Source organism: Protomyctophum parallelum (assembly GCF_964188405.1).
Source record: "Protomyctophum parallelum genome assembly, chromosome: 15".
Classification (NCBI taxonomy): domain Eukaryota; kingdom Metazoa; phylum Chordata; class Actinopteri; order Myctophiformes; family Myctophidae; genus Protomyctophum; species Protomyctophum parallelum.
In genome coordinates, this window is record NC_139710.1 from 49,332,254 (window position 1) to 49,345,579 (window position 13,326).

The 13,326-nt window shown below is 42.1% G+C and overlaps 1 protein-coding gene across 1 annotated transcript in view; it reads right to left on the minus strand.

The window, feature by feature from the left end:
- Nucleotides 1-5,326: 5,326 nt before the first annotated feature.
- LOC310871961 (steroidogenic factor 1-like) overlaps nucleotides 5,327-13,326 on the minus strand; it is a gene marked incomplete at both ends in the record, with an annotated part of 23,695 nt that continues 15,695 nt past the window's right edge. Inside the window, 2 exons of the mRNA XM_083783605.1 lie at nucleotides 5,327-5,580; nucleotides 7,680-7,827. Coding sequence (XP_083639731.1) covers nucleotides 5,327-5,580; nucleotides 7,680-7,827 — 402 coding nt within the window. The remainder of the gene's footprint in view (nucleotides 5,581-7,679; nucleotides 7,828-13,326) is intronic.

Consider the following 13,326-nt stretch of genomic DNA (forward strand, 5'->3'; position numbering starts at 1 on the left):
CCATCTAACAGTGATGTCATCGTTAGGCAGATTTGTATTAAAACATTTTTTTTAATATATATATATATATATATTTAGATTTGTATTATCGTGAGAACGATGGTTTCTGAAGTGCCCACAGCCCTCCTAGACACAGACTGTGTGGGGGAAATCACACCCGTGTGAAGTGAGGGGCACTCTTATCATCATACATCACATTTACACACTTTTGTCTTCAATGTTTGTGTTTAAACTAGGGATGTCCCAATTCACTTTTTTTTGTTTCCGATCCGATCCCGATAACACAATTTCTGTGTTAGCCGATAACGAATACCGATACCAGAGAATAATATTTATAATAATAGAAAAAGAATGAAGATCTTATTTTGAAGTCCACCGACTCCTCACTCAAATGTGCACTTGAGCAACTCGAAAGCGAACTCCACATGCCCCGACGTTGTATTTACCTGCCATAGTGTCAACCGCTTACCCCTGTGTCGGATCGGTGGTTAGACTGGCATAGTGTCAACCCCTTACCCCTGTGTCGGATCGGTGGTTAGACTGGCATAGTGTCGACCCCTTACCCCTGTGTCGGATCGGTGGTTAGACTGGCATAGTGTCGACCCCTTACCCCTGTGTCAGATCGGTGGTTATAGACTGGCATAGTGTCAACCCCTTACCCCTGTGTCAGATCGGTGGTTATAGACTGGCATAGTGTCAACCCCCTTACCCCTGTGTCGGATCGGTGGTTAGACTGGCATAGTGTCAACCCCTTACCCCTGTGTCAGATCGGTGGTTATAGACTGGCATAGTGTCAACCCCTTACCCCTGTGTCGGATCGGTGGTTAGACTGGCATAGTGTCAACCCCTTACCCCTGTGTCGGATCGGTGGTTAGACTGCCATAGTGTCAACCCCTTACCCCTGTGTCGGATCGGTGGTTAGACTGGCATAGTGTCAACCCCTTACCCCTGTGTCGGATCGGTGGTTAGACTGCCATAGTGTCAACCCCTTACCCCTGTGTCGGATCGGTGGTTAGACTGCCATAGTGTCGACCCCTTACCCCTGTGTCGGATCGGTGGTTAGACTGGCATAGTGTCGACCCCTTACCCCTGTGTCGGATCGGTGGTTAGACTGGCATAGTGTCAACCCCTTACCCCTGTGTCGGATCGGTGGTTAGACTGGCATAGTGTCGACCCCTTACCCCTGTGTCGGATCGGTGGATTAGACTGGCATATTTGCCGATACCGATATGACCCCATTTGACCAAATAAGAGCCGATCCGATACTTTTCCGATACCAAAACAGTATCGGGACATCTCTAGTTTAAACAGATCCTCAAAGCTGGACATAGGAGGGGCTAGCAGCCCTCAAGAATTGTGCTATTTTCTCATGAACATGAGTGAGGAGCAGTTATATGAAGATAGGTTGAAAAGGGGTGAAGTGGTCCTTCGCGTAGCTCTATATTCTGATAGAGTTCAGTAACGGGGGTCTCTTCTCTTTAGATAAATGAGTCAAATTGTATACGTGATGTTTGAAATCTTCAGCAACATACTCTGTTACAAGTAAAAGTCCTGGAATTACAAATGTACTTGAGTAAAAGTACAAAAGTATTGGCATTACATACATAAAGTATCAGTAAAAATACTCATTATGTAGGATGTCTCGTTGCAAGTTTAAAAATGTATAACAATCTTTTGAAAATAGCAGATCTGCTATTTTCCAATGGCTGAAATGTATATAGGGCTGAAGTGGTTAATGTATGTTTTGTAATAATAATGAAAATCTACAAAGTAACTAAAGTATTCAAATAATAAGTAAAAGCATAGTATTTGCCTATATGAGATGTAGTGGAGTAGAAGTAAAAGTATTGGAAATTGGAAATACTCAAGTAATGTACAATTAATCAATAAGTGTACTGTAGTACTTAGTGAATGTGTGAATGTATTTAGTAAAGTTACTTTCTACCACTGTAAACTATAGTAAAATTGTAAGTGATGTTTGAAATCTATTTATGTTTCTCTCTCCTTCTCATTTTACTGCAGTATTGTTATCCCGACCTGAACATGTATTTTCCGTTCACTAGAGAAAAGGAGAGATGGGGAGACCCCTGTTACTGAACACTATAGATGGGGAGACCCCTGTTACTGAACACTATAGCAATGAATGATTGCTATAGAATCAGACTGGGTAACAATGTGTATTTGTTACACATACACCACCTTTAACATTGTGTTTCTAAATGATTCTCGGTGATTATTACAGGTATCACATTTAATGGTTTGATTACGCTAGAATCTCTGTGGCTGTTGTGCACTTATACAAAAAGTCGTCTTCAACATAATATATATATAGCTACGAGCGTTTTAGTGTTAAATTCTCAACACATGTCCATGACAAAACAGTTTGGCACAACATGCATTGTTATTAAGAAGGTTTTGCAGAGCAGTAACACAGATGTGTATCGTCCCCAAAGTCGAAGGTTTTGCAGAGCAGTAACACAGATGTGTATCGTCCCCAAAGTAGAAGCATGTAACAGTACATGTAATCCCTGGTAGGCGCAGTGCTTTGTCTATCCTAAAGCCTGATTTTCGTATTTTCCATAGTTTTCATAGTACAATAGTGTCGTCTGACAACCAGAACCAGAAAGTATTTTCGGCAAGCAACGCCACCATGCAATGGAGACTAAATGAGACGTAATAATGCTCAATTTGTCTTCTTCACCCATCATTTAGAGGCCGATTTTAAAAATGCCTTCTAAATCCTAGTTCCAAGTTATCTGACTGTGTTGTGTTGGCTATTCAAAAATGACACAAATACAAGCTCACAGCAAGTCACTTCATGCCATGTATTGTAATGCTGCAAGCTTGTACATCTGCTATTTTCAAACATTTTTTTGGGGAAAAAAAATCTAAACAATGTTTAGACATTTTTGAAAAAATCTATGCTATACATTCTGGGAAAACATTTTCAGATGGAGGTCCACATGTGTATATAGGCTATATATACACACATTATGTGGGAGTCCTTGACCAAAAAGAATGACCGATGCTTTCCCTGATTGAAAGGTGTAAAAAACGTACAGGCTTTCCAGGTCTAATGGTTTAGAGATGTCTTTTTAGAGCTTCCATTCTCATGCCTAGTTTACACTTCATCGTGTGACAGCGGCGTCGTGCGCCAACAGCAGATATACAAAGCATGCGTGTCTGTCTGTCTGTCTGTCTGTCTGTCTGTCTGTCTGTCTGCTAATCAGAAGGTTGCTGCCTTGCCTCCCGGCCCGTCGGGCTGTTGCTGCATTCACACGGGCAGATGCAAAGACACAGTCTACCATTCATTGTCAATGGAAGGAAGGCCTGCAGCGGCATGAAGATGCAAAGATGCACCCGGCGTTTGTATATAGCTGCTGCAAAAACTACAAAGCTACTGTATACAAACTGTATACGTCCCTGCAGTGAGAAACAGATTTTTACAAAGCGACAAATGTGATCTTTGCGCATCTGCCTGTGTGAACGCAGCATTAGTATCGAATTGTCCCACGCATCATCAATCACATCCATCTGAGCAGCCGTCAGCTGGGTGAAGATGAAACAGAATTTTTCCCCAGTCGGGGAATAATATAAGCTATTCAAATCATCAGACAAGTTTGTATAGCTTGGCTATTTTTTGACGCACAACAAACCAGCCTGCCATTACGATGAAGTATAAGTCAGGATTCACTTGGTGGGAAATGTGGTCGTGTTCCATGGCCGGATACATGTTTTCCCTCACTGCGCGCGTGTGTGTGTGCGTGTGTGTGTGTGTGTGTGTGTGTCTGTGTGTGTGTGTGTGTGTGTGTGTGTGTGTGTGTGTGTGTGTGTGTGTGTGTGTGTGTGTGTGTGTCTGTGTGGGTCTCTTTTGGAAGCTGTCCATGGTCTTGTCACTGACCCTACAATCTGCCCCTCCTCTTTCAGGCTTGGGTGGCTTCTTGGTGAAAACTGAAGGACAAACACCTTTTGGGCGTTCTGCTCAGTAAAGGACACAGCTGTGTCTCTGTTGATCATTTCTGTCCTCTCCGTTCACACATGCCGACGATGCATCTAATGTATCTTTTATGTTTTATTTAATATTTCTTAACGTAGCTTCGCCTCCCTCTCTCCCCTCGATCCGCTGCACTCCCTCAGTGGTCTGGCCAAGAGATGGCTTCCTTTCGCTCTCTCCCACACACTATACACACTGTGCTCTGTCTCTCTCTCACTCTCTCTCTCACTCTCTCACTCTCTCTCTCACTCTCTCACTCTCTCCCACACAGTACACACACTGTGCTCTGTCTCTCTCTCACTCTCTCACTCTCTCCCACACAATATACTGTACACACATATGCTCTGTCTCTCTCTGGCTCTCTCTCACACTCTCTCACTCTCTCTCTCACTTTCTCACTCTCTCACTCACTCTCTCAAACTCACTCACTCACTCACTCACTCACTCACTCACTCACACACACACACACACACACACACACACACACACACACACACACACACACACACGCACACACGCTGTCTCTCTCTGAGTCTCTGTATCTATCACGTGCGTGCGTGCGTGCGTGCGTTCATTCGCTCCCTCGTTCTCTTGGCAAAACACATCAAAGAGTCAGATGATTAAGTGAATAAGAATGTGCTCTCTCGTAAACATGTGTGGCTTTGATATATCAATATATTAACATCTGAACAGATTAGACAAAAATGACGCTGGACACATTTCGTGTTCATCTTAAGGTTGGGTGCTGTAAAAGGTTGGTGACGAAAATGCCAAGTGAGACATTATTTTGACTGAAGAATGTCGTCCATTTTGAAGCCCGTCTTCCTACAAAGAATCCCCAGTAATGACACAGCCTTGAGATTATGAGGTTCCATCTGACATTTTGTGGAAAATTGAGTTCACACAAAGTTACTGTACAATCAGGTCTTTACAGGGGGGGGGGGTCGTCAAAAACATTACATAAGTGGGCTATAAAAACATAATACAATATTAGCTTTGCTAACTAAAGGGTTCGGTATCTCAAAGCGACACTGTAAGCAGATGGAACCATATAATTCTCTAATGTTTCTTTTGTACATGAGCTGACCCCAGCGCAACCAGACAACAAAAGAAAAAGATCAATTGATTGAACCTGCAAAAACTAGCAGCTCACACGTACAGCCCCACTGCCTCCACAGAGTCAATTGTCATTTCTCTCTCACTCTAATATGCGTGCAAACGCACACACGCACACACATCGCAAGCATTAAAGGAGTGTGCTTGTGTGCGCGCGCGTGCGTGTGTGTGTGTGTGTGTGTGTGTGTGTGTGTGTGTCTCTCTCTCTGTGTGTCCTCACACGCAGGCTCTCTTGGCATGCATCATCTCAATGAGCAGGTTGTTGCAGGGTACCTCTCCGCTCAGGTGCATGTAGCACAGGTAGTCCTCGGCCTGCGTGCTGAGGGTGCGCAGCTCGGTGAGGTGCAGCACCATCTGGCAGAACTTCTCCTGGAACTGCGGGTAGCCGGAGAGCGTGTACTCCAGCAGCGCGCCGTTCACCTGCTCCTGCACGCCCTCCACGAACGCCTGGTTCTCCAACAGCTTCACGTCTGCGAGACACGAGCGGACAGACGGAAGGACGTTACATGCAGGCGAGAGAGGCAGACGCATAGATGTAGTACAGTACGTGTAGGTGGGCACATGGGGGGATGCGCACACAAAGCAGGCACGGACGGACGGACACAAAGGACACGAATCAGTTATAACGTACTAGCAAGAATGAAACATTCTCAAGAAAGCACTCTCTGACAAATGCCATATTTTTCTTATAATTCAATATATGATATAATACGGAATATGAAGAATTAGTGAGCGAATGTTCTTCTGAAGGACATCAATACAAAATCGGTAATGATCATATCAATTGATCATCAATCAAAGCTGTCTGTCTGTCTGTCTGTCTGTCTGTCTGTCTGTCTGTCTGTCTGTCTGTCTGTGTGTGTGTGTGTGTGTGTGTGTGTGTGTGTGTGTGTGTGTGTGACGTGCTTGCACTACATGTTGGTTGCTGTGCAAACAGTGCACAATGTAAAATGTATTTGCGTGGCAGCAGTGAGCATAAGGCCAACAATAAGCTGACACGCCAGTGGTCTTTGCATTCAGCATCAGCTGAGTCCTGCCAGGAAGACTCCATTCATGCCGTAATTAAATGTCTTAGAATCAACGCTCTGAATCATCTTTTCAAACTGCTTAAGGGCAATTAAATTACCCCCGACAAACCTGACTCCGAAAGACGAGGGAGAGCGAGAGGCAGAGCAAAGAAACCGACTGCAGAGACGAACAAAATATTTCCCGGCTCTGCCAAGTGCTCTCGTCATTCAAAAGGTCTTTGTTCCCTGCTTTTCTGCCGCTAAATAGCAATCACTTCTGGGAATCTGGGCCGAGCCACGTCTCTCTCTCTCTCTCTCGTCTCTCCTCCCATGTACGACTCGCCACGGAATGAATGTAGGTCCACGCAGTCGAATGATAGACCCATCCATTACGCTTCTCTATTTTAATGCCATTAGTGGACAATGGGAGAGGTAGTCTTTGTTAATGTTGCCTTTTGTCAACCCCAGAAATTTAATTAAGTGAGTTTATTTGAGAAGATATACGGCTAGTTTAGAAAACACTTACAACCTCCCGGATAAATAGATACTGCAAATCATACGATAATTTATGCCATTAATATTGTCTGTGTTGCTATTCAAATGCCGTCAAAAAATAGCATCAGTATGTCAACGTGTACCCAGTTGAGCCTAATACATTTTTACATTTAAACTTTTACATTTAAATTCTACGTTGTTGTTTTTTTAGGGGGGGGGGGGGGGGATATTGAAGCTGCAGTCCAAGTCCTCTTTTGATATGGCCTGGGGGAGATGAGAGTATCATATCACAGGGCTGACACAGCCCTGTCACATCAGGCCCCACTCACTCACAGCACTGTAGTGACAGTCATAACCCTGTGACCGGGGCGGACTGACTGACATCCCTGCATGTGACACTGGGCTGCTGTTGCCATGGTAACTCAGCTTTATTTGCAGATACTAATAGGCTATTGAGCGATAACTATAGGGATGCACCGACGTGGAAATTATTGGCCGATTTAAAAGTTAAAGTGACAATTTAGCCGATAGCCGACACTAATACCGATATGTTTATTTCGTTTTTTGTTGTTTTTTGTTTCCCGCTTTTGTGCCAGGGAAACGAATACATCTTCCAACAAGAAATAAATGTTCCGAATCTACAGCTTGGTATAGGCTGTAGATAACCAACTAATCTACAGCTTGGTATAGGCTGTAGATAACCAACTAACACACCAACATAGAATCTACAGCTTGGTATAGGCTGTAGATAACCAACTAATCTACAGCTTGGTATAGGCTGCAGATAACCAACTAACACACCAACATATCCGAATCTACAGCTTGGTATAGGCTGTAGAATAGATAACCAACTAACACACCAACATAGCCAATCTACAGCTTGGTATAGGCTGTAGATAACCAACTAACACACCAACATAGCCAATGCAAAATGTACCAACAACAGATAAATATCGGCTATACTGCCATCATGATGCCATCGGTTAATGTCAGATAACGGCCGATACCGATATGTGGCCGATATATCAGTGCCTCGATTCCTATCAAGTACAATGAGGTGCACTCACTTGGGTTAAAGAGGAGGAGGAACTTGAGACAGGCGATCTCCCTGCGGTCCACCTGCAGCGCCAGGAGGCGTCCAGCCAGCTCCTGGCCTCTCTGGAGCAGCCCTGACAACGTCCCCTCTGCTTGGGACAAGATGGCCGACAGCTCCACCTGAGACAAGAAAAGAAAAACCTTTGGTGGGTTCCAAATCATGGCCCCAAACTTATAGAAGACAGATGTGACAAGTATGTCTAATGTTTGAAAAATCCCATCTTGTCGACCCCCCCCCCCTTTAACTGATAATTAGGGCCGGGACTAATTGCGATTAATTAACTACAGAAAAGAATTAACGCATTTTAATCGCACTATTTATTTCACCGCAGAACTTTGTCACTGGACAGTTTTCAGACGGACCTGCGCACCAAGTGTCCGTGTCCTCTTCAGACAATAACACCACCAGAAACCGCGGACAGTTCACCAGACTGGGGGAAGCCGCTGAGATCACTTTGCTTGTCCCCGTGGATTGGAAATAGGATTTAAAAGGCTACTGATGGTAGCATGGATTACAGCACAGTTGTGTGCAATTATTCAATAAAGAATTATTACCCCTATTACTACAAAAACAATGTTTTATTGCTTAAACTTATGTATTCACTATTAATTGATTCACTAGTATACCAAAATCCATTTGAAAAAATTGCTTTCTCACTGTTCTCGGGTCAAATAATGATATGCGATTAAAATGCGATTAATCTAGATTAATTAATCGCAAAGCCTCTGATTAATTAGATTATTTTTTTTAATCGAGTCCCAGCTCTACTGATAATACATCAAATACTAGAAGGTATAGTTAAAAACATACAAAATGCTAAAAGGTTATCTAATAAACATGAGAGTTTTTAGATGCTGGAGGACAAACTACAAAAAATACCACATGTAGCCTACTGCTTTGTTACAGCTACAGCTGATCAAAATAAAGGGTTTAATTCCTAAATGGCATCTATTTCGATACATATTAGCTATCTGAAACTATAGTATCTTGTATCCTATGGTGCCTCATTTGTAAATAGTTAATCAAAAAAATGTATATGTATATCCTTAAAATGTTCCTGCATGTTTTCCCTGTCATGGTGGCCTTATTTAATAATTAGTCCTAAAACACGTTTTCTGTTGTTTATTTATTTTCAAATCATAGATATCCACATTTGGGACAGGGATTAAAACAGATTTTTATTGTTTTGTTCCAGTGAGTCCCCAACACAATCAAATTCACAATTATAACTATTGGGACGATTCCATCACGTGATCAGAAATCGGGGCCGATCCACGTCATTTTCAAATGATTGGAATCAGATTGGGAGCAAAAAAGCATGATCGGGACATCCCCGTAGTGTCAATATTATTATATCCATATCATACAGAGAAGTTATTATACAGTCTGTGATTTTGGATATTGTACTATTGTGATAGTGTTTTGAACATTTTTGAAAAGATCTTGAAAGTGTAATAGTCTAATTTGTATAAAAGAACACACACACACACACACACACACACACACCGATCTTCTCTTCTGGGGGTCCCTGCATGTAGCACAAAACCTCTTCAGACGGTGGGATGTCCGCGGCCAAATACATATATTATCACTTTAGGGGTCCGTGGCATGAAAGGGTTTGAGAAACACTGCCCTATGTCATGTAGCATCGGTGAATTATTTACAGAGAAACACTGCCCTATGTCATGTAGCATCGGTACATTATTTACAGAGAAACACTGCCCTATGTCATGTAGCATCGGTACATTATGTACAGAGAAACACTGCCCTATGTCATGTAGCATCGGTACATTATTTACAGAGAAACACTGCCCTATGTCATGTAGCATCGGTACATTATTTACAGAGAAACACTGCCCTATGTCATGTAGCATCGGTACATTATGTACAGAGAAACACTGCCCTATGTCATGTAGCATCGGTACATTATTTACAGAGAAACACTGCCCTATGTCATGTAGCATCGGTACATTATTTACAGAGAAACACTGCCCTATGTCATGTAGCATCGGTACATTATTTACAGAGAAACACTGCCCTATGTCATGTAGCATCGGTACATTATTTACAGAGAAACACTGCCCTATGTCATGTAGCATCGGTACATTATTTACAGAGAAACACTGCCCTATGTCATGTAGCATCAGTCAATTATTTACAGAGAAACACTGCCCTATGTCATGTAGCATCGGTACATTATTTACAGAGAAACACTGCCCTATGTCATGTAGCATCGGTCAATTATTTACAGAGAAACACTGCCCTATGTCATGTAGCATCGGTACATTATTTACAGAGAAACACTGCCCTATGTCATGTAGCATCGGTACATTATTTACAGAGAAACACTGCCCTATGTCATGTAGCATCGGTCAATTATTTACAGAGAAACACTGCCCTATGTCATGTAGCATCGGTACATTATTTACAGAGAAACACTGCCCTATGTCATGTAGCATCAGTCAATTATTTACAGAGAAACACTGCCCTATGTCATGTAGCATCGGTCAATTATTTACAGAGAAACACTGCCCTATGTCATGTAGCATCAGTCAATTATTTACAGAGAAACACTGCCCTATGTCATGTAGCATCGGTACATTATTTACAGAGAAACACTGCCCTATGTCATGTAGCATCGGTACATTATTTACAGAGAAACACTGCCCTATGTCATGTAGCATCGGTCAATTATTTACAGAGAAACACTGCCCTATGTCATGTAGCATCGGTACATTATTTACAGAGAAACACTGCCCTATGTCATGTAGCATCGGTACATTATTTACAGAGAAACACTGCCCTATGTCATGTAGCATCGGTACATTATTTACAGAGAAAAACTGCCCTATGTCATGTAGCATCGGTACATTATTTACAGAGAAACACTGCCCTATGTCATGTAGCATCGGTACATTATTTACAGAGAAACACTGCCCTATGTCATGTAGCATCGGTACATTATTTACAGAGAAACACTGCCCTATGTCATGTAGCATCGGTACATTATTTACAGAGAAACACTGCCCTATGTCATGTAGCATCGGTACATTATTTACAGAGAAACACTGCCCTATGTCATGTAGCATCGGTACATTATTTACAGAGAAACACTGCCCTATGTCATGTAGCATCGGTACATTATTTACAGAGAAACACTGCCCTATGTCATGTAGCATCGGTACATTATTTACAGAGAAACACTGCCCTATGTCATGTAGCATCGGTACATTATTTACAGAGAAACACTGCCCTATGTCATGTAGCATCGGTCCATTATTTACAGAGAAACACTGCCCTATGTCATGTAGCATCGGTACATTATTTACAGAGAAACACTGCCCTATGTCATGTAGCATCGGTACATTATTTACAGAGAAACACTGCCCTATGTCATGTAGCATCGGTGCATTATTTACAGAGAAACACTGCCCTATGTCATGTAGCATCGGTACATTATTTACAGAGAAACACTGCCCTATGTCATGTAGCATCGGTACATTATTTACAGAGAAACACTGCCCTATGTCATGTAGCATCGGTACATTATTTACAGAGAAACACTGCCCTATGTCATGTAGCATCGGTCCATTATTTACAGAGAAACACTGCCCTATGTCATGTAGCATCGGTACATTATTTACAGAGAAACACTGCCCTATGTCATGTAGCATCGGTACATTATTTACAGAGAAACACTGTCCTATGTCATGTAGCATCGGTACATTATTTACAGAGAAACACTGCCCTATGTCATGTAGCATCGGTACATTATTTACAGAGAAACACTGCCCTATGTCATGTAGCATCGGTACATTATTTACAGAGAAACACTGCCCTATGTCATGTAGCATCGGTACATTATTTACAGAGAAACACTGCCCTATGTCATGTAGCATCGGTACATTATTTACAGAGAAACACTGCCCTATGTCATGTAGCATCGGTACATTATTTACAGAGAAACACTGCCCTATGTCATGTAGCATCGGTACATTATTTACAGAGAAACACTGCCCTATGTCATGTAGCATCGGTACATTATTTACAGAGAAACACTGCCCTATGTCATGTAGCATCGGTACATTATTTACAGAGAAACACTGCCCTATGTCATGTAGCATCGGTACATTATTTACAGAGAAACACTGCCCTATGTCATGTAGCATCGGTACATTATTTACAGAGAAACACTGCCCTATGTCATGTAGCATCGGTACATTATTTACAGAGAAACACTGCCCTATGTCATGTAGCATCGGTCCATTATTTACAGAGAAACACTGCCCTATGTCATGTAGCATCGGTACATTATTTACAGAGAAACACTGCCCTATGTCATGTAGCATCGGTCAATTATTTACAGAGAAACACTGCCCTATGTCATGTAGCATCGGTACATTATTTACAGAGAAACACTGCCCTATGTCATGTAGCATCGGTACATTATTTACAGAGAAACACTGCCCTATGTCATGTAGCATCGGTACATTATTTACAGAGAAACACTGCCCTATGTCATGTAGCATCGGTACATTATTTACAGAGAAACACTGCCCTATGTCATGTAGCATCGGTACATTATTTACAGAGAAACACTGCCCTATGTCATGTAGCATCGGTACATTATTTACAGAGAAACACTGCCCTATGTCATGTAGCATCGGTACATTATTTACAGAGAAACACTGCCCTATGTCATGTAGCATCGGTACATTATTTACAGAGAAACACTGCCCTATGTCATGTAGCATCGGTACATTATTTACAGAGAAACACTGCCCTATGTCATGTAGCATCGGTACATTATTTACAGAGAAACACTGCCCTATGTCATGTAGCATCGGTACATTATTTACAGAGAAACACTGCCCTATGTCATGTAGCATCGGTACATTATTTACAGAGAAACACTGCCCTATGTCATGTAGCATCGGTACATTATTTACAGAGAAACACTGCCCTATGTCATGTAGCATCGGTACATTATTTACAGAGAAACACTGCCCTATGTCATGTAGCATCGGTGAATTATTTACAGAGAAACACTGCCCTATGTCATGTAGCATCGGTACATTATTTACAGAGAAACACTGCCCTATGTCATGTATAGCATCGGTCAATTATTTACAGAGAAACACTGCCCTATGTCATGTAGCATCGATACATTATTTACTGAGAAACACTGCCCTATGTCATGTAGCATCGGTACATTATTTACTGAGAAACACTGCCCTATGTCATGTAGCATCGGTACATTATTTACAGAGAAACACTGCCCTATGTCATGTAGCATCGGTACATTATTTACAGAGAAACACTGCCCTATGTCATGTAGCATCGGTACATTATTTACTGAGAAACACTGCCCTATGTCATGTAGCATCGGTCAATTATTTACAGAGAAACACTGCCCTATGTCATGTAGCATCGGTACATTATTTACTGAGAAACACTGCCCTATGTCATGTAGCATCGGTACATTATTTACTGAGAAACACTGCCCTATGTCATGTAGCATCGGTACATTATTTACAGAGAAACACTGCCCTATGTCATGTAGCATCGGTACATTATTTACAGAGAAACACTGCCCTATGTCATGTAGCATCGGTACA